Source organism: Pseudonaja textilis, chromosome 2 (assembly GCF_049901715.1).
Source record: "Pseudonaja textilis isolate UNSWEBS1 chromosome 2, rPseTex1.2, whole genome shotgun sequence".
NCBI lineage: Eukaryota > Metazoa > Chordata > Lepidosauria > Squamata > Elapidae > Pseudonaja > Pseudonaja textilis.
Genome location: NC_141991.1, coordinates 135,557,260 through 135,584,025, shown reverse-complemented (window position 1 = coordinate 135,584,025; position 26,766 = coordinate 135,557,260). Strand labels below are relative to the sequence as shown.

Genomic DNA, 26,766 nt, shown 5'->3' with positions numbered 1-26,766 from the left:
CAGTGTTGCTCTTTGGGGAGCAGAGCATTACAGCAGAAACAGTGGTGGCAGAACTTCACCCCTGAAAAACAGAGTCTCCAGCAAATCCCCATCAATTATTTGACAAGCCTAGCTCTGTAGGCAAGTATAAGCAAAACAAATCAATATCCTTAGTCTGCAGAAGAAATAACATTTAACCTTGGTACAAGGAAGAAGCTATTTGGAAGCCCTACTATGGGAAGATGAGCATGGATGCTACATAGCAAGGCACAGGATACATGGCTACAATGGGAGAGAGAGAAAAGGGAGGAAATAGCAAAGGAATGGAAAGTAGCTTCTCCAATTCCTGGTGGGAGTGTTGGCAACTTAGGTTAACCCCCATGCTTCTTTTCTTTGTTCTGGCAGTGCCAGATTCTACCAGACAGCCGAATCTGATGCCAGTGTTAATGAGTGCGGGGATTGTGGTGATCATAGGGGTGGCTCTCATTTTCCCGCTCCGAGCCATTGTGGAGATCTGTGACTGGTGGAATTTCAGACACCTTGAAAGAGAACGAAGAAATGCCCTGTGATCTCAGGTCAGTGCCCTTCGAAAAATTTTCAACTTGTAAGGCTGTGCTGAGGGGTAAACCTGACCCACCGGTAGGCTTTGCACCTTGGGAAACACCTGCAGAAAATCCGAAGGACAGAGCTCTTCCTCCTGGAAAATGTAAAACATGCATGTTATTCGTACATTGCATATAACCAGTGGGAGAGTTTGCTTTCAGAAGTTGTGGGTGCTTCAACACTGGAGGTTTTTAAAAAGAGACTGGACAGCCCCTTGTCTGAAATGGTATAGGGCAGCGGCCCCCAACCGATTTGGGCACCAGGGACTAATTCCATGGAGAGAGGTTTTTCCGTGGACTGGAGGCGGCATGATTTCATATGCTACAAGCATACGAGAGGCATTTTGTTGCTTGTTCTTAACCGTACATGCTGTTAGGAATATGAGTCACCTAACAGCTATTTGGTTTAGAAATATATAAACCAGGATAAACATTTTAAAACTGTATCTTTAAGAAAATGCAAAACTGTAATTAGGTGTGGTTTCTCAAAAGGCCATAGGATGGAGCCAGAAACCTGGGTTGTTTAGTCTGAGTCTCAGAAGAGAGTGTGAGTGTATCTCTGTTTCCTTCTGTTGGAAAGTATTGCCGTTGCTCCATTTTTCCTAATTGACTGTTATTCTTGATTTGATGTGAGTCTGATACTGAACTGTTTTTGACACTGGAATTTGTTATTGGATTATCCCTGGATTGAAAAACTGACTGATTTATCTGTGAATGATTTTGGACTGCTTATTTTGAACTTTGCTTAAACCTTTCTGGAAATAAAAACCTACATTTACTGTACAGTGTATCTGTGTGCTGTGTGTGTATTATTCAAACACAACTCTCAAATACATCTCCCTGTATGCGCTCATTCTCCTAATGGGGAATTACCTCAACACATGCTGAGCAGTGCTGTTCTTCTACTTACCATTGAGGATTTGAGCAGTTTGGCATCCTCCTGAAGGTTGGACTGTAGTTTTCCTCTGCTCATTTGTACAATCAGGACTTAGGGCCCCAAGCTCCACTCAGCTTTACATGGATGGCCATAGCTTCAACAAAGCAACTGAGTCTATCTGAGATAAATTTAGCTTGGGTGCCTCAAGGCCTTTTAATGCAATTCAAGCCCAAATTATCAAGATCTTTTGCGCAAAAGCACACAGACTTTCAAGCTGATGTCAATTGCAGCAATCTCGCTCTGATGGTTACTCGGAGGCAGTGCATCAGTGTGTCACACCAAAATAGCATAAAAATGTATGAATCCTTTCAGAGATAGCTTCAGATTGATTTCTGGGGTAGTAGGGAATGGGCCTTTTCAAACATGACCCCACTTGCAGATGGAGGAGCTTCCTGCTGACTTGAGGTACAAATTCAGTATTTGCACTTTGCCCTGATCTTATGATTTCTTTTTCCAGGCGAACAAGTTCAAGAGTGCCACCACAAGAGTCACCAATAAAGAATATTTGTAGCTCAGGGTTGACATGAGGGGTCCTTGGTGCTGAGCTTGCTTGTTTTCTTGCAGATGTTTCATTGCCCTGACTAGGTAACATCATCAGTGCTAGTAAGGAGTGTTGTTAGCTGTCAGTTTATATTCTGATGTCTTGCCTGTCAGTGTGGGTGGAGACAGTCTTAGGGATTCTTTGGTTGGGCTGTTTACTGATGGTTCTTTGGCAGTTTCTTGATTATTTGTTGGTCTGAAGTTGACCTTGGAGTTAATCTATGCTGATGCGAGTACAGATTACTGGTGGAGAGGTGCTGGAGTCTTTTTCTCTTTTGGGCTGGTTGTCTCCTTTGCATACTCTATAGACATTGTTAATGCCTATGTGTCTAGTGATGGCTGATTTGGCACACTGCCAGGCTTCTAGAAATTCCCTTGCATTTTGGGGTTAGGCCTGGTCTAGGATTATCACATATTCCCAGTTGAAGCTATGGTTAAATCTGTCTATATGTTATGAAATTAAAGAATTTCCGTCATGTCTTGTGACTGCCAGTTGATGTTCATGGATGCATCCTGCCAGTATTCTGCCTGTTTGTCCTAATAGTGGTTGTTGCAATTCTTACATTGTGTGTTGTAGACGACTCGTTTTTGATTCTGGGGTTGCTGGATCTCTTGGTTTGCTTAGGATGTTTTGAAGGGCTTTAGCTGGCTTGTATGTTATGCTGATTCCATGTGGTTGTTGTAGTGTATTTGTGGCTTCTGAGATATTCTTGATGTATAGCAGTGTAATTTTTTTAAGGGTTTGTGTTGTTGTATTCGATTGAGTGGTTGGGGACTGAGTGGTCGGGGACTAGTCAATAAAGTTGGGTGGGTATCCATTTTATTGGAATGTGTTACATAGATACTGCATTTCTTTTTTCTGCTGTTCTGGGTTGATGCAGCGTGTTTGGGCTCATTTAAATAAAGTCCTTACACAGCTTCTCCTGTGGGAGGTTAGTTTGTTTCTTTGGTAGTGGAGTACCTGGTTAGTATGGGTGGTTTTTCCGTAGATTTGCGTTTTGTTTGCCTTTGTGGTCTTTGTAGATCAGGATGTCCAGGAAGGGTAGGGGGTTGTTTTCATCTTCTCTAGTAAACTGGATTCCTTTAAAAATGTTATTGATGGTTCTGTGGGTGTTCTCTAATTGCTCCTTTTTATTATTACCACAACAGTCATCAACCCCCAGTACAATGGTTATGAAAACATTCCAAACACAACTTGACAGCACTGTGCCAGCAACTGAAGATGATGTATGAATTTGAAGGAGAGACACCTGCATTGAGAATTTTCTACAGCAAGTCCTAGATGTAGTTCGACCTACATCACCAGCTAATCTCAAGTGGGTTTGAAACAATGAACCAACATGGGCAGCAAAATCTCAAAGTGGTCAACCAATAAAACCTTTATTGTACTGTGCTTTTAGTTAACATCATGTGTTTTGTGCTTGGAAAAACGTAGCATATCCAACAGGGCCCTGAAATGCTGCAGCTGTTTTTCAACATTATGCATAAAATTTATATTCACCTTGAGCAAAACCTCACATCTCTTGTATATGCCTCACTTTCTGATAAACCTCCTCTAAATGGTTCATCCATACTGATTGTATTGTACTGGGTGCCACTAACCCCAGTACTGTTAATAAGGGTCATTCCTCACTTGCATCTACCCATGACACAAACTTGCCCTAGAAAGATCTTTCTGATGGGTTCTGTGGTGTGGCTTTAATTTCACCTCTAGCCCATAGATAAAATATTTTTAAGTCGTTCTTGGCCCTATTGGTGGTGTTCACAATAGCCGCAAAACACTGCTACGTTGAGATGAAGCCATAGGGATAGGGATAGTCACAGAGAGCTTGTTGGTGTAGTGGTGAAGGTGTTGGCCTAGAAACCAGGAGACTCTGAGTTCTAGCCCTGCCTTAGGCATAAAAACCAGCTGGATGACTTTGGAGCAGTCACTCCCTTTCAGCTCAACCTACCTCAGAGAGTTGGTGTTATGAGGAACATAGGGAGAAGTATTAGCTATGTTCACCACCTATAAATAAAAGGCAGGGAAAAAATATCTAATAAAAAAGTAAATAAAACAGGATTTTTTTCAAGCTTTGGGCTCACAATCAATCTTGTCCTCCACCCATTCTGTTGTTGTATCCCTGAAGGATGGACACAATAGCCAATGTCCCTTCAGATTCACATAGCCCTGTCAAAGCTGCATCTTTTAGCATTGGGTTTCTCCTTGTATTCTTCTGGCAATCCAATTTCACACTGGACTAATTTAGTGATGACTTAATGGCAGACAGACGGCAGTAATTCAGCCAAAGTGAAATGGTCTAACAGGAGCAGACCCCCCTTCCTTCCAATGAAGTTAGGTGGTTTAAAGTTTCTGTACTCCACCAATATGCCCAAGGTTGGAAATTGTATATTTCTGGAACCATTAACCTGGAAGTTTAGGAACCAGACATTTAGCTTCCAGCATAACCACTGATCTGGGCATAGTCAACATAAAACATACCTCTTCCCCACAGTACACCTACAGCGATATTCTGAGCAGCTATCATTGCAAGCTGCTACACATACGGTAACATGAACCTGATAAGTGTATTTCTTCTTCTTCTTCTTTTATTAGGAAGGCATATTCTCCTAGATTTAAATTCGAGAGATTTCTACCTGAAAGCCCAGACAGCTATTGACAGAGCTATGGTCAGTATGGACTAGCAACTTAATTATCTTTAGAGTCATCCCTACCACTCTGGCTATAACCTAGTCCACCACTGGAATGCAACTTCAGAAAACTAAAAGATCATTCGAATCTAGTCAAGACAGTATTGTGCCATCTTCTCTGTGCCTGTGTTCCACTGCAGAGCCTTCATGGAAGTATGTGGCAGAATAAAACAAACTGGTCAAAGAAGATGCAACACCCAAGCTAATGGTACGGAGAAGCAGTGAAGCTAAGGTTTGGGAGGGAAAGCAAGCTGAGTTTATTCCAATTATTGAAATAGAACGCAGACACACAAAAAGAAAAAGACGCCACACTGTAATGGTAAAAAGATACAAGTTTATAGCATCTTATAAAAACTACAATTTAAAAGTGATCCTGTCCTTGGGTAACACACCCCTGCCCCAATTCCCTTCCCTGCAAAATCAGTGAGTTAAAGGGAAGGAAAATAAATTATCTTAGAAAAAGCTATCGGACCTTCACATTAAGTCCAGAGGCTATCTGGTCAGGCTGAAGTGCTAGATTGTTTTCCTTTCAGGAGGCCTATGTAAAAGCCAAATATGAACTGCAAGAAAAGATCCTTTACATTTTCTTCCTATTTGAACAAACTCCTAAATTAAGACCAGCAGCAGCACATCGGAAAGCACCTTAAGGCACCTGATCCATGCGACAAGTACGATTTGTCCTTCTGCTACCAGCACCCAGGAAAAAGAATGGGAACAGCAACAGCTCCCAATGGCATCCATTGTCAAAATGGGATTTCTCACTTCCACGGAGGAAAGGAAGTAAGATGGAGGACACGGGGAAATAAAGCTCCTTCAAAAATGTGCCCCTGGCTGCACTTTGGGGCAACCCAAATACAGGCATTCCTCAGGGTACACAAAGATTCCAGTCCACCTGACTTTCACACAGGTTGGCTTGCATACACTACCATGTTGTATGCACACAAGACAGTATCTGTCAATTACAGAGGTCTGGACTTGCATACCTCCTGTGGGTCGCATATATAAAGCAACATATTGAAGTTAGACAAAGATACAGGAAATTGTTGCACATACTTTGTAAAGACTGGCTTCTCTATCTCCAGGAGAGACATTATCATAGACAGTGTTGGTAAAATTGTGTGTCTCTATATTCCTGCAAAGGAAGCATACTTCCATGTTTATGCAAAACCCATTTTCCAATCTGCTGCTACCTCAAATTGTCAAGCCATCCAATTCATCCAACTCTTTGCTGAAATCATGTCAAAGCAATTCCATCTATTGTTCTGGTACTGAATATTTTAAAACAGGACATTGTTTTTATCTAAAAGCTAACTCTCACTTTCTTGAACTTTCAACAAATGAGTTCTCTTTTCACCTCACTACCTCTGTATAATTTCATTTGAACAAAACAAATTTCATTCTGAAATGGTTTTGGTCCCTTGCACTTTAAAGAGTGGCAATCAGTGAAACGTCCAGACAAGTTTCACTTCCTTTCAATATCATCTCCGTAGGGAATAAAAAAAGCAAAGATCTTAGTGCAATTATACCCACGTGCATAACATTTCTAGTCAGGATGAACCAGTATCAATTAATAGATGCTATCAATTTCATTGGGGTGGGTCAAGCTATTTGTTTAAATAAAACCTCCTCCCACAGAAAACTATTTTCCCCATTTTGCTAACTTACTGTCTGCAGACGATTATTTAACAACAAAATACTTGAACCCTATTATTTTGTCCAATTATTAAAATTACTCACTGAATTGTTATAGTTGCTCTTTCTGCCTTCTCCCCCATTCTGTTCTTTCAACGCTATGCTGTAGTCCACTTCTGAGCAAAATTCAGCAATGAAAGTCACATGCAACTTGTTTTTGAGGTTAACATTCTTCTTCCTTTACTCCTGAGCAGGAAAAAAGAACTGGACATCAAAATTGGCAGATGCCAATTAATGCCTATCCAGATTATTGGTAAATGATTGAGCTGGTATGCAGTGTGCAGCAGCTTATAGAATTCTTTTCCCAGGGTAAAGTGTTAATCAGCCTCCCAAGTTTCTATGGCAGCACCCTAGCAAGACGCAGAGCCTAAGCAAAACACATCCCTGTGCTTTTAAAGCTGCACATGCTTTAGACTCTATATAAAGTTTAGAGGAATCAAAACAGCAGAGTCATTACTCTGCTTGGCACGTAAAGGATCCGGCACTGGGAGGCAGTTCACTCAAGAGATTCACCTGACCTCTTGGGGAAACACTAGGCAACTGTGAATATGCTCTATAATGCCAAGTCTCAATTATTAGATTAAGACTGGAAGGACAGAAAAACATCTAGTACTTGATAAAGAGATTCCCCCTATTCAAGCAAGGTTTTTTCTCTCACCTGAGCACATTGCTACTTCCCCCTGAAACAGTTACATTCCAATTTCCTTCTCCTCCCCAATATCTGCATTTCATCAAGCTTTTTCTTACAGCAATTATTTTATTTCCTTTTGGGAGGGAAACAGTCCTTGGTAAACTGAGAAACATTATGGCAGTGTGTTCTTTCTAAGGAGCAACCATTTTAATTTTTATCAGCCCCACCAAAATTGCAACAAACCTCCTAGAGTTTGGGATGTCCTAATCGTTCCTATAAACTGCAGACTAGACGTTGGTGTTAATTTTAGAAATGTAACAAGGCTGGGAATAATCTTGGGTCTTCCTATGAATAAAATAAAAAATATTTTATAAAATAAAATATGATCTCCTCTACAGTAACACTCCCCAAGCTAATGTACTCCAGATTTGTTGGGACTACAACTGCCATGATCCCTAGAAGAAAGGTGATCAAAAGAACAATGCCTATTACTAATACACTGGCATCTCTTAAATCAGGGTGGTCAAACTCCTGGCCCAGGGGCCGGATGTTTAACATGCCGGCCACGCATACATCCGGTATAGCAAAGAGGAAAAAAGTACAGATACATCACGTGACACTGCCGTGATGACTTTTGACAGCCCTGTCTTAAATGGTTGAAGGGGGAAGGGTGTGTGGAGACAACAATCTTGAACTGAAGCAGTGATTTTTCAAATTTGGTAATTTTTAAGATCAGCTCCCAGAATTTCCCAGCCACACATCTGGGAGTTAAGAAACTCACACCTTTTAAAGTTGTTCAGTTTGAAAAACGCTCACCTAAGGTATCCCATCTTTGTTTATAAACCTTTCTAGTTGCATAGGCAGAAATGCAGCCTCTCAAGGATGGCCAAACAAAGACTACCGTTTCCCTATCAACACAGCCCTTGATTAAAACCTGGCTTAAAGCAAGGTGCTTATGGCAAACTTAGAAGTTAACTCAGGGAGGGATGTATTTGAAGCACGTATGAGATCTGTATCTATCATTCAGATGGAGGTGCTTGTTCCTAACAAGTAAATTCTAGTCTCGGTGACAAATTATTACTTGCCCTCTAGAAAGGCCATTGTAAATGGTGTGGGATGAGAGACTTAGAAGGGTTCCTGGCTTCCCTTGCAAACTTGCCGCTGCCTGTTGCAACTAAGCTGAAAAAAATAGCACACATAAAAATTTGCATATTGACAACAAGCCTTATTTTCAAACTTCAACGAAGCAGCCCAGGAGCAATCCGAATTCATGGTGCATGGGAATGCTGACCTTTAGTCCTTGAGTATTTTATTCCAAGAGCCACATCAAGAAGGCCAGAGTGCCGCTCCCCATTCTCCCCCACAGAGACTGCAGTTCTTCAGCGAGGAGATAGGTGCCCGTGGGCCGGAGCTGGCTTTTCACTTATTTAGGAAAACAGAATTGCCACCCAAGAAACCTCTGGATTCTGCGGGGAAGGGGTATGTAACAGGTAGGTTCTGAACAGATGACTATTTACAAGGGAAGGCAAAGGGACCACACGCAAGTATCCTCCCCTCCTGGGAGGAAAACAGAGCCTTCCAGCCAGCTGAATATCAACTGGATCTTGATAAATGGAACACATCTAAGGTAGACTTCTATGTTGACCCAACAGCATTTGTCACCTTCTGCAGCCCTTGTTTCTTGAAACCTGAAAGCCGAGACCACAAATCACTGTTGAAGAGAATAGCACGGAAAGGGGGAAGGGGAAAAGTCCAGTAGGCCTTGTGGCCTAACGTCAATGAGACAGATTCCTGTGATCCCCAGGTCTCGGTATCCTGCCGTCCCTGATGTGGATCAGCTCCAGCAAAATAGTTCACTGCTTGACTGGTAGTGATCACTGTTTCTCATAAAATATTTGCCTGTTGTTTTCCCACTTTTTTTTTTTGCAAGCCCAAATATCAGGCCAGCTGGCAGGTCATCTGTTAATTGAGAGCACCGGATCTGGTCGGAATGGCTCGCAAGAAGGCCCAGCAATGCTTTCAAAGCCTTTCCTGAGGCAAATGGTGATAATTTCAAAAAAAACCCCAAAAAACAAAAAACCCTAAACAGAAACAGAAAGCGCACCCCGGCAATGTTTATCCACAACTGCAGTGAGCTTCCCAATGGCTGGAAGCCAGCCCTGCTTTGTCCTCCATGTATTTACAGTGTCAAGACCACAGTTCAAGTCTGTGCCTGCTCAGCTCTGCCCCTTCCACAGGAGTAGGCTCAGCAGGCAAACTCGGGCACAAAATACAAGCAGGGGAACAAGCCCACTCCCAGAGCATCTGGTGGACTTCCCAGCAACTTCTTAAAAAGCCTCTTCTCTGGCCCAACCCTAAAGCAGTAGCTGGGAGTCAGATGCTTTGCTGGGGCAGCCCTGGCACATTCGTTTGTGTCTCAGCAACCGGTCTGTCCTGGAGAAGCTCTGTGAAAGGGAAAAGAGAGAAAAACAAAATCCAGAGTGATGACCAAAAAGACAAGGTTCTGTGCCAGAGGTGGGGAAAACAATGGCCTCTTTATGACTTGTGGACTTCAAGTCCCAGAATTCCTGAGTCAGTAGGAAGTCCACAAGTAATTAAAGGGCCATCGTTTTCTCAGCCCTGCTCTATGCAAAACCAAAAACCCTGCATTCTAGGTCAGTGCAGTTGAAAACCGAACATGGAATCGTGGGCCTTTGTGACTGGAAATAGGAAGATCCTGGGACGAACCCTCCTTCTGTCAGGGAACCTCACTGTGAAGGAGTTATACTTTCTCTATCTCTCATAGAGTTATCCCTCGGGAAAAAGTTAGAAGAGGGAATAATCTGTGCTCCACACGAACTTTCTAAAGGATAAAAAAAAGAAAGCTGAACCTCAACTAAAATGCAGGATTTTGTAGTTTTCCTTTCAGTTTTGCACAGACATAAAACTAAAATGGCTGGCCTAATTAAGTAACTAACTAAAAATGAACTGGCTGGCTAGTTCAAACTCCTGCAGGAAATTCTGGACCTTCTTTAGGAATGCCAGATCACAATTATGGAATGACAATAAAATCCACGGCTGACAGGGCTTCTGGTTTGAGCTTCTTCAGCGACAGACTGAAACCTCGTCTCTGCGAGGCTTCGATCCGTGCCCACTGCTGGAGCGCCCCGAGCCGGCTGGTTTTGGGGCTAAGCCACCCCGTAGAGGTGGTGAAGAGGGGGGAGACTGCCAGCAGGGTTGAGGAGAGCCACATCTCTCCTCCCCAGCTGGCCATTACTCCCTTTCCTGAAGGCGGTTGCAGTGGTGGTCAGAAATGGCCACCACAAAGAAGAACTCGACCGGAAAAGAATGTGCAGGAGGAAGATAAGAAGAGAAAGTTTTGGTTGACCGGGTCAAACAGCAAAAGCAACAAATAAGGTACCCTGGAATTGAAACTGTTAAAAAACAATAGCATTGTTCCCTTAGAAGATTTTTAAGCTGCGAAGGAGAGAGAAAAGGGAAAAGATTTGGTTTTCTCCTTTTCCTATACTGACAGCTAAGAGACTTAAGCAAGAAATTGGAAAAAAATCCACTTTGACATCAATAGGCATTTAATGCTGGAAATAAAAAGTCAAGGGGATAATAAAGATTTCTGGATAGTTAAAAGCTTTTGAAAACAGGAAAGGAGAGAAAAAGAATATAAGGGTAGGATCTGGAAGAGAGGAGAGTGCCTGGAATTAAAAAAGAACTTACAGCAAAATCTCAACAAGACTTCCAAAAGATCCATTCTAACTGAAATATCGCAACAAAAACCCCAGGAAGAGAAAGTCAAAAAAAAAAAAGAAGATATAACTTGGGACTATCTGGATTACTTGATGATTTCTGGATTCTTGGTTATTGTTTTGAATGCTAAAATCAATCGGGTAGTTGTTTAAAACTATTTAAAATGGCTCCACTTTTAGAAGAACTGAAAATGGAACTTAAAAAGTACAAAGAAGATGCACAAGAAGGGAGAGGTTCTTTTGGCTTCGTATTTCAGTTTTTAGAAATGGAGATTTGGAATTATGAGAAACAACAAGAAATGCCTGCAGAACAAGAAGATTGCGACAAAGAAGCCACCTTTAATGAACAAGTAATCTTAGATGGGGGGAAAAAAGGAAAGGGGGGAAAGAGAATGGAAAGTTTAAGGTTGGGAAAAACAACTCCAAAAAAATAGAGTGAAAAATAAGTATAAAATCAGAAAGCAACAGAAGAGGGAAATACAGAAGAGAGAATTAGAACTAGAGAGACAAGGGGGTAAAAAGGGGAGGGAGAAGATGAGAGGGAAGAAAGAAAGGAAAAGAAGTTATAAAGGACAGAAGCAAAATATAGAGAAACTGGACCTATTTAGAGATAATGGGTGAAAACTTAATGGTACAAAGGTACATAAGATAGTATGGTTATATTAGAAGCAGAAATAATTTTACAAAATATGAAACAATGTATGATTAAAATGTCTGATAAAATAGCTATCGCAATTGAGTGGAATGCTTGTAAATAAATAAATGTAACAAAAGGTATATTTAATGATTTATAAAACATGTGAAAAGAAATAAGGGAAAAATTAATTATGGAGATTCTATGTGTTTTTAAGGAAGTATGATATTTAATTGAAAAGAAGTGTTAAAGATGTTAAGATTTTAATGATTATTAATGATGGAACTGAACTGGAATGGAATGAGGGTTTATAATTACATATATTTACAATCTTTCTTTTTTAAAAAAAGAATATACTGTGTATTATAAGAATGTACCAAGCAGAATTCGATTGAAAGTTATGTGTTATGTATTATATTGAAGGTCATAAACTTAAGGTATATATTGAAGTTTAAATAAGAGTTGAATGGATGTAATTAAAAGATATAAAGGTGTCATACTCCAATTTGTAACTACAGGAGAAAATTTGTTTAATGAGAAAAGATAATATGAAATTGAAACAGAACAGACAAAAGTACAAATATAATGATTTGAATTATCCCATCTAGATGAGATAATCAAAATAAAATAGAGAAAATTAAAAGAGGGGAAAAACTATATAGAAAATGTAAAATAGTATAAGATATGGAATAGAATACAAAAAGGAGCATGAAATTGAGTTTTGCATCTGTATAAAGAAATTCAACCTGGGACCATGCTATTTTCAAAAAAGATGTTTTACTTGTATTTTGTGTGTGAAAACCCAAATAAAACTTTATTAAAAAAAAAAATCCACGGCTGACAGAATTTCCTTAACCATGTGTGGGGAAGTGTGTGTAATATCAGATGGGTTAGCGAGCCCTTTGAGTGCACTGTCCAGGGCAATGCTTTAGAAGAAGAGTACGGATTGAACAACAAAGATGGGCCATTATTTAAATTAAACTTTATTAACAATTACTGATTAGTTAACTGATTTTAAAAGTGGGAATAAGTAAGTTGTAAGAAATTAAATCACTCGTGACAGGAGGCCAGGTGAGCAGTGGCACTAATGCAATGCGCCACATGCTGTCTGGCTGCAGACAAAGTTGGGTAGCAGCATGACAGGTGTCGGGGCGTGCAAGGCCTGGCTGCGGTGTTTTTTAGGTAAGCAAGTAAGACATCCCCTGAAAATAAGACCTGGTGCTTATTTATTTATTTATTTTGGGGCCCCAAAGAAAATAAAACCGAGTCTTATTTTCCGGGAAACATGGTAGCAATAGCAATAGCACTTAGACTTATATACCACTTCATGGTGCTTTACAGCCCTCTCTAAGCGGTTTACAGAATCAGCCTATTGCCCCCAACAATCTGGGTCCTCATTTTACTGACCTCGGAAAAGGCTATCCAGAAGAAAAGAAGAAGAAGCACAAGGGAATGGAGGAGTCATGGACATTTTGGCCAGAATGAAAAATAGTGGTAAACACTGGGGCAAAGATGCAGAGGTGACCTTTGGCAGCAGTAGCTCAAAGAAACAAGGCCGACGAGGGGGCCAGGGATCGGACTATTGTGACTCCACCAGGACAGTGAAGGGGACTGGCCATGCAAGGGGGTAGAGGAGAAGGAGATGGGCTTGCAGCCATGAACATGGGCCTGTTTTCCAGAAGGGAAGGGGATGGGTAGTAGGAGTAATCCAGAGGGACACAACTTACAGTTGCACAAGCCAGTCAAGGGCTTGGGTCAACGTTGAAGGGGTTCTGGCAAATGCATCCGAGAAGCAGACCAACGATGGTCTAGTTCTGCATACAGGCCGCACTGCTCTTTCTATGCCGATGCGAAGTCTTAATACACACGTCTGGCAAGATTCCCACTCTAAATGTGGAAGACAAATGGAGAGTCCTTACCTGCAGGCAGCGTTCACATTGATATGGCTTCTCTCCACTGTGGACACGTTTGTGGCGCTCCAGATGGTACTTCTGGATGAAGCGCATGTCACACACGTCACACTCAAAAGGCTTCTCTCCTTTAACAGAGGGTAGGGAGCAACTAATTATTTCCAGGTTGTAACCCCTAGGCTTTTAGAGGAAACAAGGTGGCAAGGATTCTAAGCAAGGATTCTAATCATACAAAGCAGATTCCTAGAGAAGACACGTAAGACATTGAAGCAAGATATGTTCTTAGTGAAATGTATGCTATAGGACATTCCAGACCCAAATGAAAATGCAATGTCATTTCTCAGTCTCGTCTCTCCTAACCTTACTTTTCTCTTGGCAACGCAGGCCCTGATTGTGAAGATGGAAGCCCTGGTTTCTACTTCATCAAGAGCCGGAGATTATTTTTGCAAGTCTATTTCTACATGGAGGAAACTGCTACTCATGCATCCAGGTTTTTTTTTTTTAGAAAAGAAATAGATGAACCTTTTCCTTAACAGTTCCAGGACTGAAAGAATATTCCATGACCTCACCAAAAAAGACCAAAAAAAAAATGCCTTTTTTAATTCTAAAGAGGAGCACATCCAGAGATTTGGTGTATAGATGGGTAGTATTTATTAGATGGATATTTCAAAAATGATCCAGAATTTGGAAGAAGGGTTTCAAGCCTTAGGCAAACACAGTAGATTCTTACTATTTATTTAAAAAGCCTGATTTTCTTTAAGCCCGCACGTGAAAGTGATTTAAAGAACATGGCTACTTTAACAACCACGTCAACTTTAATGAATTAACTACTGAAAGCATCAGCTGCTGATGCAATATTTTCTTCAGGCCCGTGGGCAGCCTGGAAGAAGTCCAGTGACTTTCATGGATAATTGAGAGCTGTGCTCACCTGAAATCCAAAGCATTTGTCCTGAATCCTTTTTAAAATAGGCACAGGCCTCACACTACTGTAGTTTGCTAGGCAATTTCTCCTCTACAGTAAAACAGAACTACTTTGCCATGCCATTGTTTACACTGTAGAATATATGGAAGGAGGAACAGAACAGCCCCAGCTCTATGGCTAATCTAACATGAAGACTTGTAAATATTTCTTTTTCCTTGATACAATTATCAATCTTTTAGGTCTAAACTACTTTAACCTGGCATTTGGTGGATGCATTTCAAAGGGAAGAGGGCCATCTGGTGGTAGCCCAAGGACAGGGAAACAGACTGGAATGATGTTTTAAAGCTAACGTTTTTGTTCTTGCACAACAAACTGCACAACATTAAGGACGCCTGAACTTGAGAGATGGGTTGATACATAAGGATTCTGTTATAATCTGGATAAAAGTTGTTCCGGTGAATGGAGAACAACATTTGATAACGCTTCACAATGTTGTGAATTAAGTCTCTGCGTCACAATCAGTACAGGCAGTCCTCGACTTACAATCTTACAACTATAATAGAGCTGGGCCCATTACTGTCATAACTCATGACAACTGTAAAGCAAATCGCCTATGTGACTGATTTAACAACCTTTTCTGTGACAGTTGTTAAAGTAAACCAACCGTTCGTTACCAGTTGGTTTTGCTGGAAACTACAAATAAATGCTGGTGGGTTTTGTTTTTTTTGGCGAAAATGTCATCAAATGTGACCATAGGACATTGCAAATGGTCATAAACGAAGGCCACTTGTCAAGCACCTAAAGTGCAGTTACCGGGGTATGTGTATGTGTGTCAGAATTTCGTAACCAGGTTGTAGGTTTCCCTAGAGAGATCTGTCACAGCTCTTACCAGCCACTAAGCAATTGGTCATAAGTCGAGGACTACCAAGTGTCACTAAGCTCCCTTTGTTACACTTTCAAGACTTAGATCCCTGAACCTATTTCCAGGGTGAAGATAGGAGCTGGGTTCTTGGGATATTAAGCATCCGCACCTGCATGATATATATTCTTGTCTTGTGTGTGTGTGTTTAAACATTTTATAAGATTATAGAATAAAATACAAAAACAAATAGGAAGATACAGTGGGGCGGATGGGGAAAAAAAAGTGAGGGGGGACGAGGAAAAGGGGAAAAAAAGGCATTGACTTCCGACTCCCTCTGTTGCAGTAAAATAAAGCATTAACATAACTTTTTATTTTTCCATGTGTGCGCGCACGCGTGTACACACACACACACACACACACACACACACACACACATTCTTCTCTAGATCAAGGTGCTTATTTGCAAATGCAAGATGCCTTACTTAAGCTTATCAATTGGCAGATGACCATACGCTTACCAGTATGAATAAGGATATGTCTCTTGAGGTGGTAGCTGCTCCGGAATGCTCCAAAACAGTGTTCGCAAATGAAGTTCTTGGGAATCCGGACCTGGAAGGATCCATTCTGCTCGATCACCATTACCTGCAAGCACACATAGAACAGCTTCTCAACAAAAAGGCGACATGTCTATCTAGGCGTATGTTCCAACTTGCTGGTCTGTCAGGAGGTTTAGCGAAGACATTTGTCAGTGCTTATATAGTACCACAGCCTCCTCTATAGACCAGGGGTCCCCGATCTCTGGGATGTGGATTGGCACTGGCCCACAGCATGCCAGAAACTGGGCCGTGCAAACAAGCGAAGCCCCATCCGTGGGGTGCAGGCAGCATGCAAAACCACACCCCTTCCTGTCCGTGGAAAAACCTTTCTCCACGGAACCGGTCCTTGGTGTCCAAAAGGTTGAGGGCTGCTACTATAGACTGTCCACTCTCCCTGTTTCAAGCCACTGCAGAATGAATTTCATAACACAATGGAAGAAAACAAAGCATCTCTCATGTATGTAACTATTTTGAATTCCTACACTTGATACAGGTTACCTCTTTAGCTTTGTTTGGTGTAAAACAGATTGCCTGGATTTTTTTTTTAATTACACAGATTCATTAATATCTCCTGCTGTTAAAAATGCAAAAATATCCGATATTTGACCCCTAGTGGAAATAGGTTGGTCTTGGACAGAAACGGGGTGGATATTTGCCCACTTCCACTTAATCTCATTTAGCTTAATATGCGATAGGCATATGCAAAGCAATCTGTTTATCCTCTGCATTTGAGAACTGTAGAGTTGGCTGTGAGTTCCCAGGCCAGGAAGCTATTTTTTTTCTTGGAGCATTACAATCTTCCAAGGAAGAAGGAAGTGTTATCTTCCTATTCAGGAGATACACTTCCAGAAATGCCCAAACCCCTGTGGCCTGTTTTGGATAAAATAGCAACATTCTGGAGAGGAACTGCTACTATTAATATGGAGCTTCCAGCAAATATCTACTCGGCCACCCAACAATTAATTTCACTGTCTTGGGTATTATAGGGCAATTCCACAGAAAGAAATCCACCTTTCCCTTGAGGGTTGGTCATCTGTCTCAGGGCGCCTGAATATGTTAACAGCAGATGGGCAGTTGTAAAAGAAAACAGAAATCTTGGGAAGATAAGTAATCTGACAGCATTAACTCCAGCTAAATATGTAAAATGTACTTTGCCCCAATTCTTTTAATCTCATTTACTTTAGCTGAATAGTATTTTCTTCCAATTCTTATGGTTTACCACCAGATATTATCTACTGAGCTCAGAGTACAACTCCACAAGTGGGTTTTTTTTTTTAATTTCATAGAAAGAATGTTTATTTTAAAAGGTCGCATAATGATTGCTAAATTCCTATTCTTCGTTTGAATTATCCCAGTGCAAAAGATGCTGGATGCAGCAACAGAGTCTATGAGCATTGTAATTCGGCCATAAGAATTAAAAGTAAATTTGGAGGCGCTAACCATATTACATCCCCACAAGCCATAGGATGATATGCATTATGGAGTAGACGCTAAGTGAGGGAGAAAAACCTCATGGTCAAGCATCTGACAGCTTGTCTGACCAAGCCTAACTTCCAGCGTTCCAGATTTATTAAATGGCAAATCTTATTGGCTACCCTGGCTAGGGATAATGATCATAACAGGCTGACCTGTTTGGAAAAGAGAATGATGTTTGACAAAGATGTCGCACAAGCCTGAACAATAAAGTTCTCCTATTTCGTATTCTTCAGAAACACATGAAGAACTATTTAAAACAATCAAGCTGGTGGTGAAGTTAACTATTAGATTTATTTTATTTATTTATTTGTAAAATTTATTGGCCACCCATCTTACCTCAGGATAACTCTGGATGGCTTACAATCTTTAAAAAAAAAACTGTACAAAGATAAAAGTTTGTGCTAGAAAGGGATGCATTCCCACGCATCCCATGCATTCCTGGGCTTACTCATAACATGCTGTAGCAATGGTTGTGGTTCTGTTTATCCTCTACTTGTGCAAATAGCTGCATCTTTTGATTTGCCGATTTGGAAAGCCTAAATCACTCCCAGCCAGCATCTGGCTAGGAGTCCATCTAAGATTATCCTACGAAGTGTGCAGAAACCCTAGAACAGGGCTGTCGTAACTCCCGGCCTGTGGGCTGGATACGTCACGCTCTGGCCACGCCCACACCCAATTTAGCGAAGGGGGAGAAATCCCGATATGTCATGTGACACGCTGCGATGACACAAGTCTTGACACCCCTGCCCTAGAAGTTTAAAGGGTAGTGGCCAAAATGGTTTTAAATAGTCAACTTCTTGGAACATATTATAGTTTCCCCCAGGGGAAAGTGCTTTCCTCCCTCCTTTGGGGAGCGCACGCATTCGCGTCAAAGACACACTGCACATGCATGTGCACTACCGGCTCCTGCAAACATTTACCTTCTTCAGCTGACGAGAGGCACTCAGCTGTGCCACGCAAAGCAGCTGAGGAGGAAAATGCAGACACTAAAGGACAGCCTAGAGCCTGGGTGGGCGGGAGGGTTAAATAGCAAACCAAAACGTCAGCTGCTGTTCAGAACTACCGGTTCTATAGAACCGGACCAAACCGGTAGGATCCCATCCCTGGTTTCCCCACATCTGCACTGGCTTTTATCGATTTCCAAAGCACAAAGTACCAGTTACTAATTATAAAGCTCTCAATGGCTTTGCACCAGATCATTTGGAGGAACCTGTCCATCTGCATGAAGCTGCTCAAGCACTGTCGCCAGTCCTTGAAGCCCTGCTCCAAATTTCACCAGGCCAGGCCCAAAAGTTTCCTTGTTGTGGATATGAGGAGAGGCCTTGCTAGTGGTGGCAGCCCTGCCTGGGAATACCTTACTAAGAACAGTCCCGCCTGCCCCTTCTGTTGAAGGTTGGCACTTGCTTTTTCTTTCTTCATGCTTTTAACACTTTTCAGTTACCCGCTTTGCTCCTGATTTTTAAACTGAAGCGCTTGCTTTCAGCCCTTCTCTTGTAACTCTTTCTAAAACTGAACTGTACAGTCTACTTTTTCATTATTGTTGTTTCAAATATTTAAACTGGAAGCTACTTCAGGTTTAAAAACTAGGTAGAAATTTCTTGAAAACAAACCACAGCCCTGCTCAACAATATGGAGGTGGGTGGGAGAACCCATTTCCAGCCAATAAGCCTCTGTTTAGTTTTGTTTTTTTTTAAAAAAAAATTATTTGGGTTTTCACAAAAAAAAAAACCATATAAAACATCTTTTTTTGAAAATAGCATGGTCCCGGGTTATACTTCTTCATACAGACACAAACTCAATTTCATGCTCACTTTTATGTTCTATTCCATTATTATTACTGTTTTACATTTTCTACAGTTTTTCTCCTCTCTTAATTTTCTCAATTTTATTTTAATTATCTCATATCAATTCAAATCATTATATTTTTACTTTTGTCTGTCCTGTTTCAACTTCATATGCACGGTTTCGATCCGTGCCCGCTGCTGGAGCGCCCCGAGCCGGCTGGTTTGGGGGCTAAGCCACCCCGAAGAGGTGAAGAGGGGGTAGACTGCCAGCAGGGTTGAGGAGAGCCACATCTCTCCTCCTCAGCTGGCCATTACTCCCTTTCCGGAAGGCGGTTGCAGCGGTGGTCAGAAATGGCCACCTCAAAGAAGAACTCAACCGGAAAAGAATGTGCAGGAGGAAGATAAGAAGAGAAAGTTTTAGTTGACCGGGTTAAACTGCAAAAGCAACAATGCAAGGTACCCTGGAATTTAAACAATTTTAAAAAAATAACATTCTTCCCAAAGATTTTGAAGCAGCGAAAGAGAGAGGGAAGGGAAAGGATTTGGTTTGGTTGTTTTTTCACTTCCCTTCCATATACTGACAGCTAAGAGACTTAAGCAAAAAAAAAAAAAAATCCACTTTGACATCAATAGGCATTTAAGCTGAAAATAAAATGTCAAAGGGATAATAAAGATTTCTGGACGCTTAAAACCTTTTAAAAGCAGGAAAGGAGAGAAAAAGAATAAAAGGGCAGGATCTGGAAAAAAGGGAGGAGACTGCCTGGAATTAAAAGGAATTTACAGTAAAACCTCAACAAGACTTCTAAAAGATACATTTTGACAGCTTCTGAGAGCCGGACAGGCATTCTGTGGAGAGCTTGGTCTTTACTAGGCCATATAATGAAAGATTACCTGCCTTTTTAAGGGATTTTTTAGGAGGAGACCCTTCTGCTGTCTCTTCTTCCTTCCGACTACGTGATTTCTCGCTCTCCTTGCGATGACCCTGACAGACAAGAAAGGAGGAGACTGGCTACAACGGCTTAAAAGTTTAAATCTGGCAATTTGCAAGCCAAGCCTCCCCTTGCCCCAATCCTGTTTCCTCTGCTCCGTCATCCAACATGTCTGGAACAGAGGACGATGAAGCACATGTGCAGCATCAGACAGCTGAAAACAGGCTGGCTCTTACCAGCATGTCCGACGCACCCCCTCTCTCCCCGTTCTCCACCTGCTTAGAGCTTTGTTTCGGCATCATCTTCTTGCTGGCAACTGTTGGCACCAGGCAAACACCAGAGAGTCCCTCACAGGCCAGGAGGCTCGCCTGCAGAGGAAAAAAAACAAAAACAAATCACAATGACGCCAACCAATACAGCCAAGCTAATTCCAAACCAAGTAGTTCTCCCTATTACGATCGCAGCTGTGGTGTTTTAAGGGGTGGGCTACAATCTGACGTATGGCCATACTTGCTGCAGGTTGTGGAAGTTTACCCACTAAAGGCTGGCGAATGTCATTAAGGTCTGATGAGAAAGAAGACTCTCATCAGGTCAGTTTAGGGAAGTTTCCTTGAAAGAACCACCTGAACCAACTTTGGATCCAAACCCCAAAAGATGCATGAGAGATGAGGTAGGCTCACTGTACTTGCTGGCATTTTCTTTTAAAAGCTGCATATTTCCTGGAGCCACGCAAAAGCCATGTGAATAAATACAGGTAAATACAGATAGCCCTCAACTTACAACAGTTCGCTTAGTGACTGTTTGAAGTTACGACGGCACTGAGGGACTCATGACCGTTTTTTCACACATGACTATTGCAGCATCTCCATGGTCACGTGATTTACCTTCTGATGCTTGACAACTGACTCGTATTTATGACGGCTGCAGGGTCCCGGAGTCATGTGATTCCCCTATTGCGACCTTCTGACAAGCAAACTCAATGGGGAAACCAGATTCACTTAATTAATTCACTTATGTATCAACCATGTTATTACTAATTTAACAACTGCAGTGATTCACTTAACAAATGTAGCAAGGAAAGTTGTGAAATGGGGCAAAACTCAACAAATTTCTCGTTTAGCCACATAAATGTTGGGCTCCATCGTGATCCTAAGTTGAGGGCTAGCTGTACGCATATGAGTTGAGGAAGTGCTGATAGGGTGTCACAGGTTTATCTTACCTCCTCCCCACTCCCATCCTCAGCTTAAATGTGTGTTCTCTGGGAAAGCAAGGTAACTGTGCACATCAAGAAACAGCCATGGCTTCTTTAAGGAAGTGCCAACACATACAACCATCACGATGCCAATGCCACCTCCGATGCACACTTCCCCTTTGGGTTTGAACAGCTGAATAACTCAAACTTCTTCATTCTGTATCTTGGAAATCATTTCACATCTCCCAGAATCGAAGTTGTTCAGCTTTCTTTGTACATCTATCCATTAAAACAAGGAAAAAGGGCTGGCTTTTCTGAACATCTTTCCTTCCTTATCTGGGGCAAGTTTTATCCCCTGTGCACAACAAGTTACTGCTTATTATCTGTGCCAGCAGGGTCACGAAGACAAGACAGAATTCTATATATACGTATGCAGGCATGAAAGTTATTTCCATTTGCCATCTAGATCATAAAAGTGTGCTTGATTCATTTAGTTATCCTAAGCTTTTTTAAATCCACAGCTATTGGTCCAACTTCCCCGAGGCAAAGCATTTCCATCAATTCTTCTCCAAAGAATTAAGAGACGACACAGGCAGCCTTGGCTTCTAATGTTTTGTTCATATTTAAAGATAGATGTTGAGAAACAGCCATAAAACAGCAGAAATCCTGCAGTTTGGTAATGTCAGGAGATTATTTCTTTCAGGGCCTCACTCTGAGGTCATTAACACAAAGTCAGTCATGTTGATTGGCAAGAAGGCAGAAGATGTCCATTAAGTGAAAGATGAAGGGAGACAGGAGAGGGAGAATGCCAACCCCAAGGGCATATCCCATTGTCTCCCAACACCTTAAACGAGGCACAAGTCAAGCTGACAACTTTCAACACCAAAAGTGGTAGCTGGATCTGCAGCCCAGGGGCTGCATGGGCACAGATGTACAGCATGGCAGCAATTTGGACACATGCCAGACTCTGGCATCTTAGTCACAGACGTTCACAATTATTGAAAGAGAATTACAATACTTCAGAGAAGAGCTAAGTCAGCCATGAAGGGAAGGAAAAAAAACTATGAAGAATTGGGAGCTGGGTTTGGCTGGGGCCTCATCAGCCTCAGTGGCAGTGAAACAGGCCACCTCCTCTCTCTGGGAACGGTGAAACAAGCAGAAGTGGGATTAGTAAAGCCCTAATTGCCCTCGACTCAGAACCTATAGTCAGTGGGGATTCTGCTTGCATTCTTCTTGTTGAAGAAAAAGAAGCGCTGCCAACCAACAGTGGCAAAATTCAGCCAGCTTCTGTGAATGAAGCCCACCAGTTAAGAGCTTAAAAAGCTCCCCTTCTCTTAGAAGCTGATCTAGGCATCCCATGTGAAGGGGTCTGGAACCAAGGATACCTGAGTTTAAGCCTCCACCAGACAGCTCTCCCAAGTTGATTTGACTATATTATTAACTCTCCCTCTGTCCCTCCTTGCACACTTGCTATTGTGAGGGCGGGGGGGAGAGAGACGATATGGCCACATGAGCTATTTCAATCTCTCCAAGGATCCTTAGGAAAGAAAGGCAGTAACACATGGATCTCATGCCTATAAATGCTACTGCTGGAGCTGCTCCTTTAGTTTCCCCACAGTGTACCTGGCATACTGATGGGGCAAGGAGCTCTGGAATGACACTCTTCGTGATTTTCGAAAAGTGGCTTAAAAGGCTAATGCAGGAGTAGTGATGGCTGCTAATGGAAAATCAGGGCAGAAGAACATTTCCCTAAGACTGTAAGATCCCAAGACATATTGATAGTTGGACTGAGGAAGCAAAGAGAACAGGAAATCCGTGAATAATAAAATGTTACATAAAAAGAAATATAGCAGTAAATGCTGGATTAGACTCCAATGCTTTAAGATCAAACAAAGATGCAGTTTGATGTATTGGAGGAAACAGAGTCCGATTTCCTATGGCTGGAGTGTACTTCCAACCCACCCCCAAGTGGATTGCAAAGGAATTATGGCAGATGACATAATCTGGGTGGCCAAACTGAATTTCTGGGATGGCTTGTTCGGGTTAGTCTGAAGATGATAAAGAGACCCCAAAAAGTATGCATAAAGTTTTATGTATGTTTTACACATTTACTTTGTCCCCCTTTTGTTTTTGTAAACCCCACTGTGAAAAATAGTGCTACCTAGAAACTTTGATACTACAGTCGAATATTGCTGATGAAACGTGAAGCTGGAAAATGGGGGTTGGGGCAGTAGAAGTGCTCTGACGTTCTTCATCCCTCTCCCATCAGCCCCTATTCCAGCATACATGTAAGCCCCTAGGCTTGGAGCGAAAGACGAGAAAAATACGAAAACATTTCCGGATAAAACTGGAACTGGCTGTAAGAGAAAGCAAACACATTCTCTACACATGGCTGTGAGAAGAGGGCCAGAACAGCTTGGTAACCCCCAGAACTTTGACCAGGAGGGGGGGCCCAACACGCCAAGCTCTGCAGTGCTGACTCTTACAGCAGAACATCAAGAGCTGAACAGTTTACGTGACAACAGAATGGATTATCACAGATGGCTCTTAGCAGCCACTTCCTCAATGATGGATTCCTGTGGGACAGGATGGGAGAACCGGGGCCTGTTACCTGAGCCATCGCGTTAGTCTGACAGTCCTCAATACGGAGATTACGCCAAGTCCTTACGTTTTCTTTCTCTCTTGCCCAGGAAAGAATTTTACGACTACAAAGATTTTTCAGTAAATCGTTTCTGCGCCGGTCCCGTCCAATACCTTCCACTTTGTTGACATCTTTCTGGAGTCGGAGAGTCCAGAATGGCGTGCAGCAAGTTTTCCCAGCCTTGTTAAAAGCTGAGGAAAATTACAGACTCTGCTGTTCTTGCAGATGAGTCACCCCAAACCTAAATCCCCCTGCAGGATGGCCCTTGCTGGAGAAAGGGTGCTGAGGTCTTCCTTGCAAAGTGGCCACACTATTGCTGTATGTCCATCTCCAGTTTCCACCTGTGGGTTAAGGAAATATATATACACATATATTTAAAAAGAGAAAGTGAGGACAGTGTTTTTTAAAATTGTAATTACACACCAGACAGTTTTACTGCAATGGCAAAAGATATCAGTATCTCTAGACTACTAAAGTATTCTGCTTATTACTAAGTTTCCATCTCTATATGATTTCTGCAAGCTCTTGCATTAAATTCTGAACTGCTGTTTCTGTACATCATCTTGATGATCTGTATCCTTCTGTACTAAAATATCATAATGCAACATTAATATAATAATTTTCTGTTTGTTTTCTTTAAAAAAACACTCAGTAGGAAATATAAGGACCATGTAGAAATCACAATGCTTTGTAAAGTCCATCTATGCAAAATCAGAGATATACTTCACTGCCGTTAAACAACTAGCCATACTCATGCAATGAAGGTAATTTCTCACTAGACATGCAGTGGATATCTGAATCAGTTTTTGACATTAAAATATTAGTAGCTCAAATAGAGAATGTCAAAACTTTACAAAGTTAACCTAGTCTCCACACATAAGCATTCTGTTTAATTATTAATGTAATATTTATGGTCTTTATTATGAATGTATCTTGACTACTATAGTTCAATAAAAAATGTTTAAAACTCAAAACCAATATTTTTAACTCTACACAAACAGCCTTAAATTTAACATTACTGACCGAATGAAGCACATAGTGCCTTTTAGCAAAACCAATGTGATTATGTAAATAAGCATCACAAAACACATGCACCACTAGTCATTATTTTGACCAAATTGGATACCCTCCAATTATGGAAATTTCCCCAAATTTTCATAACCATTCTGAGTTGGGAATTCTGGGAGTTGAAGTTTACACATGTGAAAGGCACCAGAGTTAGGAAATACTAATTAATCTATAGTGCCGCACTGAAGAAACCAAATATGTTACAATGCACCAAAGAGTAAACTGGCACACCGAGAAGAAAACCAGAAATGCAGAAAAAATGAAGAACATTAGTACAGGTAGTCCTTTGACTTGTAACAGTTTATTTAGTGACCGTTCAGTTACAACAGCACTGAGAAAAGGGACATGACTGTTTTTCACACTTATGACTGTTGCAGCATCCCCATGGTCATGTGATTAAAATTCTGATGCTTGGCAATTCATTCATATTTATGACGGTTGCTACGTTCTAGTGTTGTGTGAATATTTATAAAGTTTGCAGTATCCTGGGGTTGTGTGAACAGTTCTGACAAGCAAAGTCAATGGGGAAGCCAGATTCACTTAACAATCGTGTTACTAAACTTGACAACTGCAATGATTTATTTAACAACTGTGGTTAGAAAAGTCAAAAATTGGGGCAAAATGTCTCACTTAACAACCAACATTTTGGGCTCATTTGTGGTCATAAGTTGAGGATTACCTATATTAAAAGTTGGGGGCTGGGTATGGAAAAGCCCACATGACTTTCCATATCAATAATTGCAATAAAGCTCAAAAATATAACATCAAGGACCTCTGACTTAACTACATTAAAACCTATGACACAAAATAAATTCTTATTTCCTACCATATTGAAAACCTTTCCTTCATTTTTCAATAGATTGGAATATTGAGAATCCTTGAGAAAATATAATGCACAGGATGGACACTATAGTGTTCACACAAACCTGAGGTTTGGTATTTTGGATCTTTTTTGTTCCTACAAAGATCAGTGTCAACATTTTTCCCCACATTAAGAATATTTTAATACCAGGTTATCTCCTCAGAGAGGATCCTGCAGAACTGTGGAAAACGACTAGTGTTTATTCATCCTAACCAACTCTTTTACTGTGGGTCCCTGAACAAATGTTACTGTTCAGACTCAACCCTTTTAAGGACACAGTCAACTTCAAATCAAGTGTTGGTGTAAGGGCTACTTCACAATTTCACGGGCTTTTTTGCTCCACAAAGGTCAACTGTGAAACCCTGCAGAAAGTTTTAGCTAGCATCCAGTTACACAATTCGCGAGGAGGAGGAGGAGGAGGAGAAGGAGAAGAAGCAGCAGCAGCAGCAGCAGCAGCGCGGGTGCTTGGCAGCTTCATTTAAAACCGACCCTCAGCGCAGCCCGATGAGGGTTAGAGTGAGTCGGTGGGAAGGACCGGAGACTTGGCCTCATCTCCCCGTCTCGATCGTTAACACCTGTCTTGCAAGAGACAATCCCCTCCCCCTCCCTGAAAACAGCCGGCCGAACAGGTGACGCGGACGACCGCGCGGCGCGCAGCCCCGGCAGAGCGAGCGAAAGATCATCAGCCCCGAAGGGCGCGTGGACGAGCATGCACCGCCTCGCGACGCGCGAGGACAAATCCCCCCCACACACACTCCTCACCCCCCTGCCCCCGCGTCTCCCCGCCCGGGCTAACAATGAGCGCGCGGCGGCCATACCCGCCCTCCCCACTCCTTCCCCGCGAGCGATAAGGCGTGCGCGCGCCCCTCCCAGGGGAGACGCACGCGCGCCCGCGCGCGCCCACCATACCCCGCACCTGAGTTCAAACTCCCGGCGTGCCGGCTCTCCCCCTCTCCCGGGGAACCAAAGCAAACCACCTCCTCTCCTGCTGCTGCTGCTGCTGCCGCCGCCGCCGCCGCCGCTGCGGTTCCCACCGCTACGGTCCCCACCGCCGCCCTGGAAGCGGAAACGTCGGAAC

At 42.1% G+C, this 26,766-nt stretch overlaps 2 protein-coding genes across 13 annotated transcripts in view; one reads left to right on the top strand and one right to left on the bottom strand.

Moving 5' to 3' along the window:
- The window catches only part of ITGB7 (integrin subunit beta 7), a 70,885-nt gene extending 55,719 nt beyond the window's left edge, over nt 1-15,166 (top strand). Inside the window, exons 15-16 of one of the 4 annotated variants that reach the window (XM_087925390.1) lie at nt 385-554; nt 13,741-15,166. In XM_087925390.1, coding sequence (XP_087781516.1) covers nt 385-548 — 164 coding nt within the window. In that variant the 3' untranslated portion in view covers nt 549-554; nt 13,741-15,166. Of the gene's footprint in view, nt 1-384; nt 1,365-3,207; nt 3,566-13,740 lie in introns of those variants that run through there. The other 3 variants (XM_087925388.1, XM_026713688.2, XM_087925389.1) reach the window with 3 other exon arrangements.
- On the bottom strand, nt 5,067-26,746 carry ZNF740 (zinc finger protein 740). 9 transcript variants are annotated; one of them, XM_026713690.2, is made up of 7 exons: nt 26,605-26,746; nt 23,729-24,099; nt 20,162-20,293; nt 19,892-19,978; nt 15,659-15,782; nt 13,366-13,484; nt 5,067-9,516 (listed from the first exon to the last, which is right to left on the bottom strand). In XM_026713690.2, the coding sequence occupies exons 2-7, from the start codon at nt 23,735-23,737 to the stop codon at nt 9,427-9,429; spliced, it is 561 nt and encodes a 186-aa protein (XP_026569475.1). In that variant the 5' UTR covers nt 23,738-24,099; nt 26,605-26,746; the 3' UTR covers nt 5,067-9,426. The 9 variants fall into 9 exon arrangements, with proteins under 9 accessions (XP_026569475.1, XP_026569476.1, XP_087781537.1 ...); XM_026713691.2 differs by having other exon boundaries at nt 20,201-20,293; XM_087925411.1 differs by having other exon boundaries at nt 23,872-24,099.
- Nucleotides 26,747-26,766: the final 20 nt, after the last annotated feature.

What these genes read in the sequence shown, in the direction of transcription:
- ZNF740 (XM_087925411.1), bottom strand. An exon ending in GGGGTGCGTCGGACATGCTG is followed by an intron (nt 19,979 to 20,161) that starts GTAAGAGCCAGC and finishes CTTGTCTGTCAG; the next exon opens with GGTCATCGCAAGGAGAGCGA. An exon ending in AATGTGAACGCTGCCTGCAG is followed by an intron (nt 9,517 to 13,365) that starts GTAAGGACTCTC and finishes TCCCTTTCACAG; the next exon opens with AGCTTCTCCAGGACAGACCG.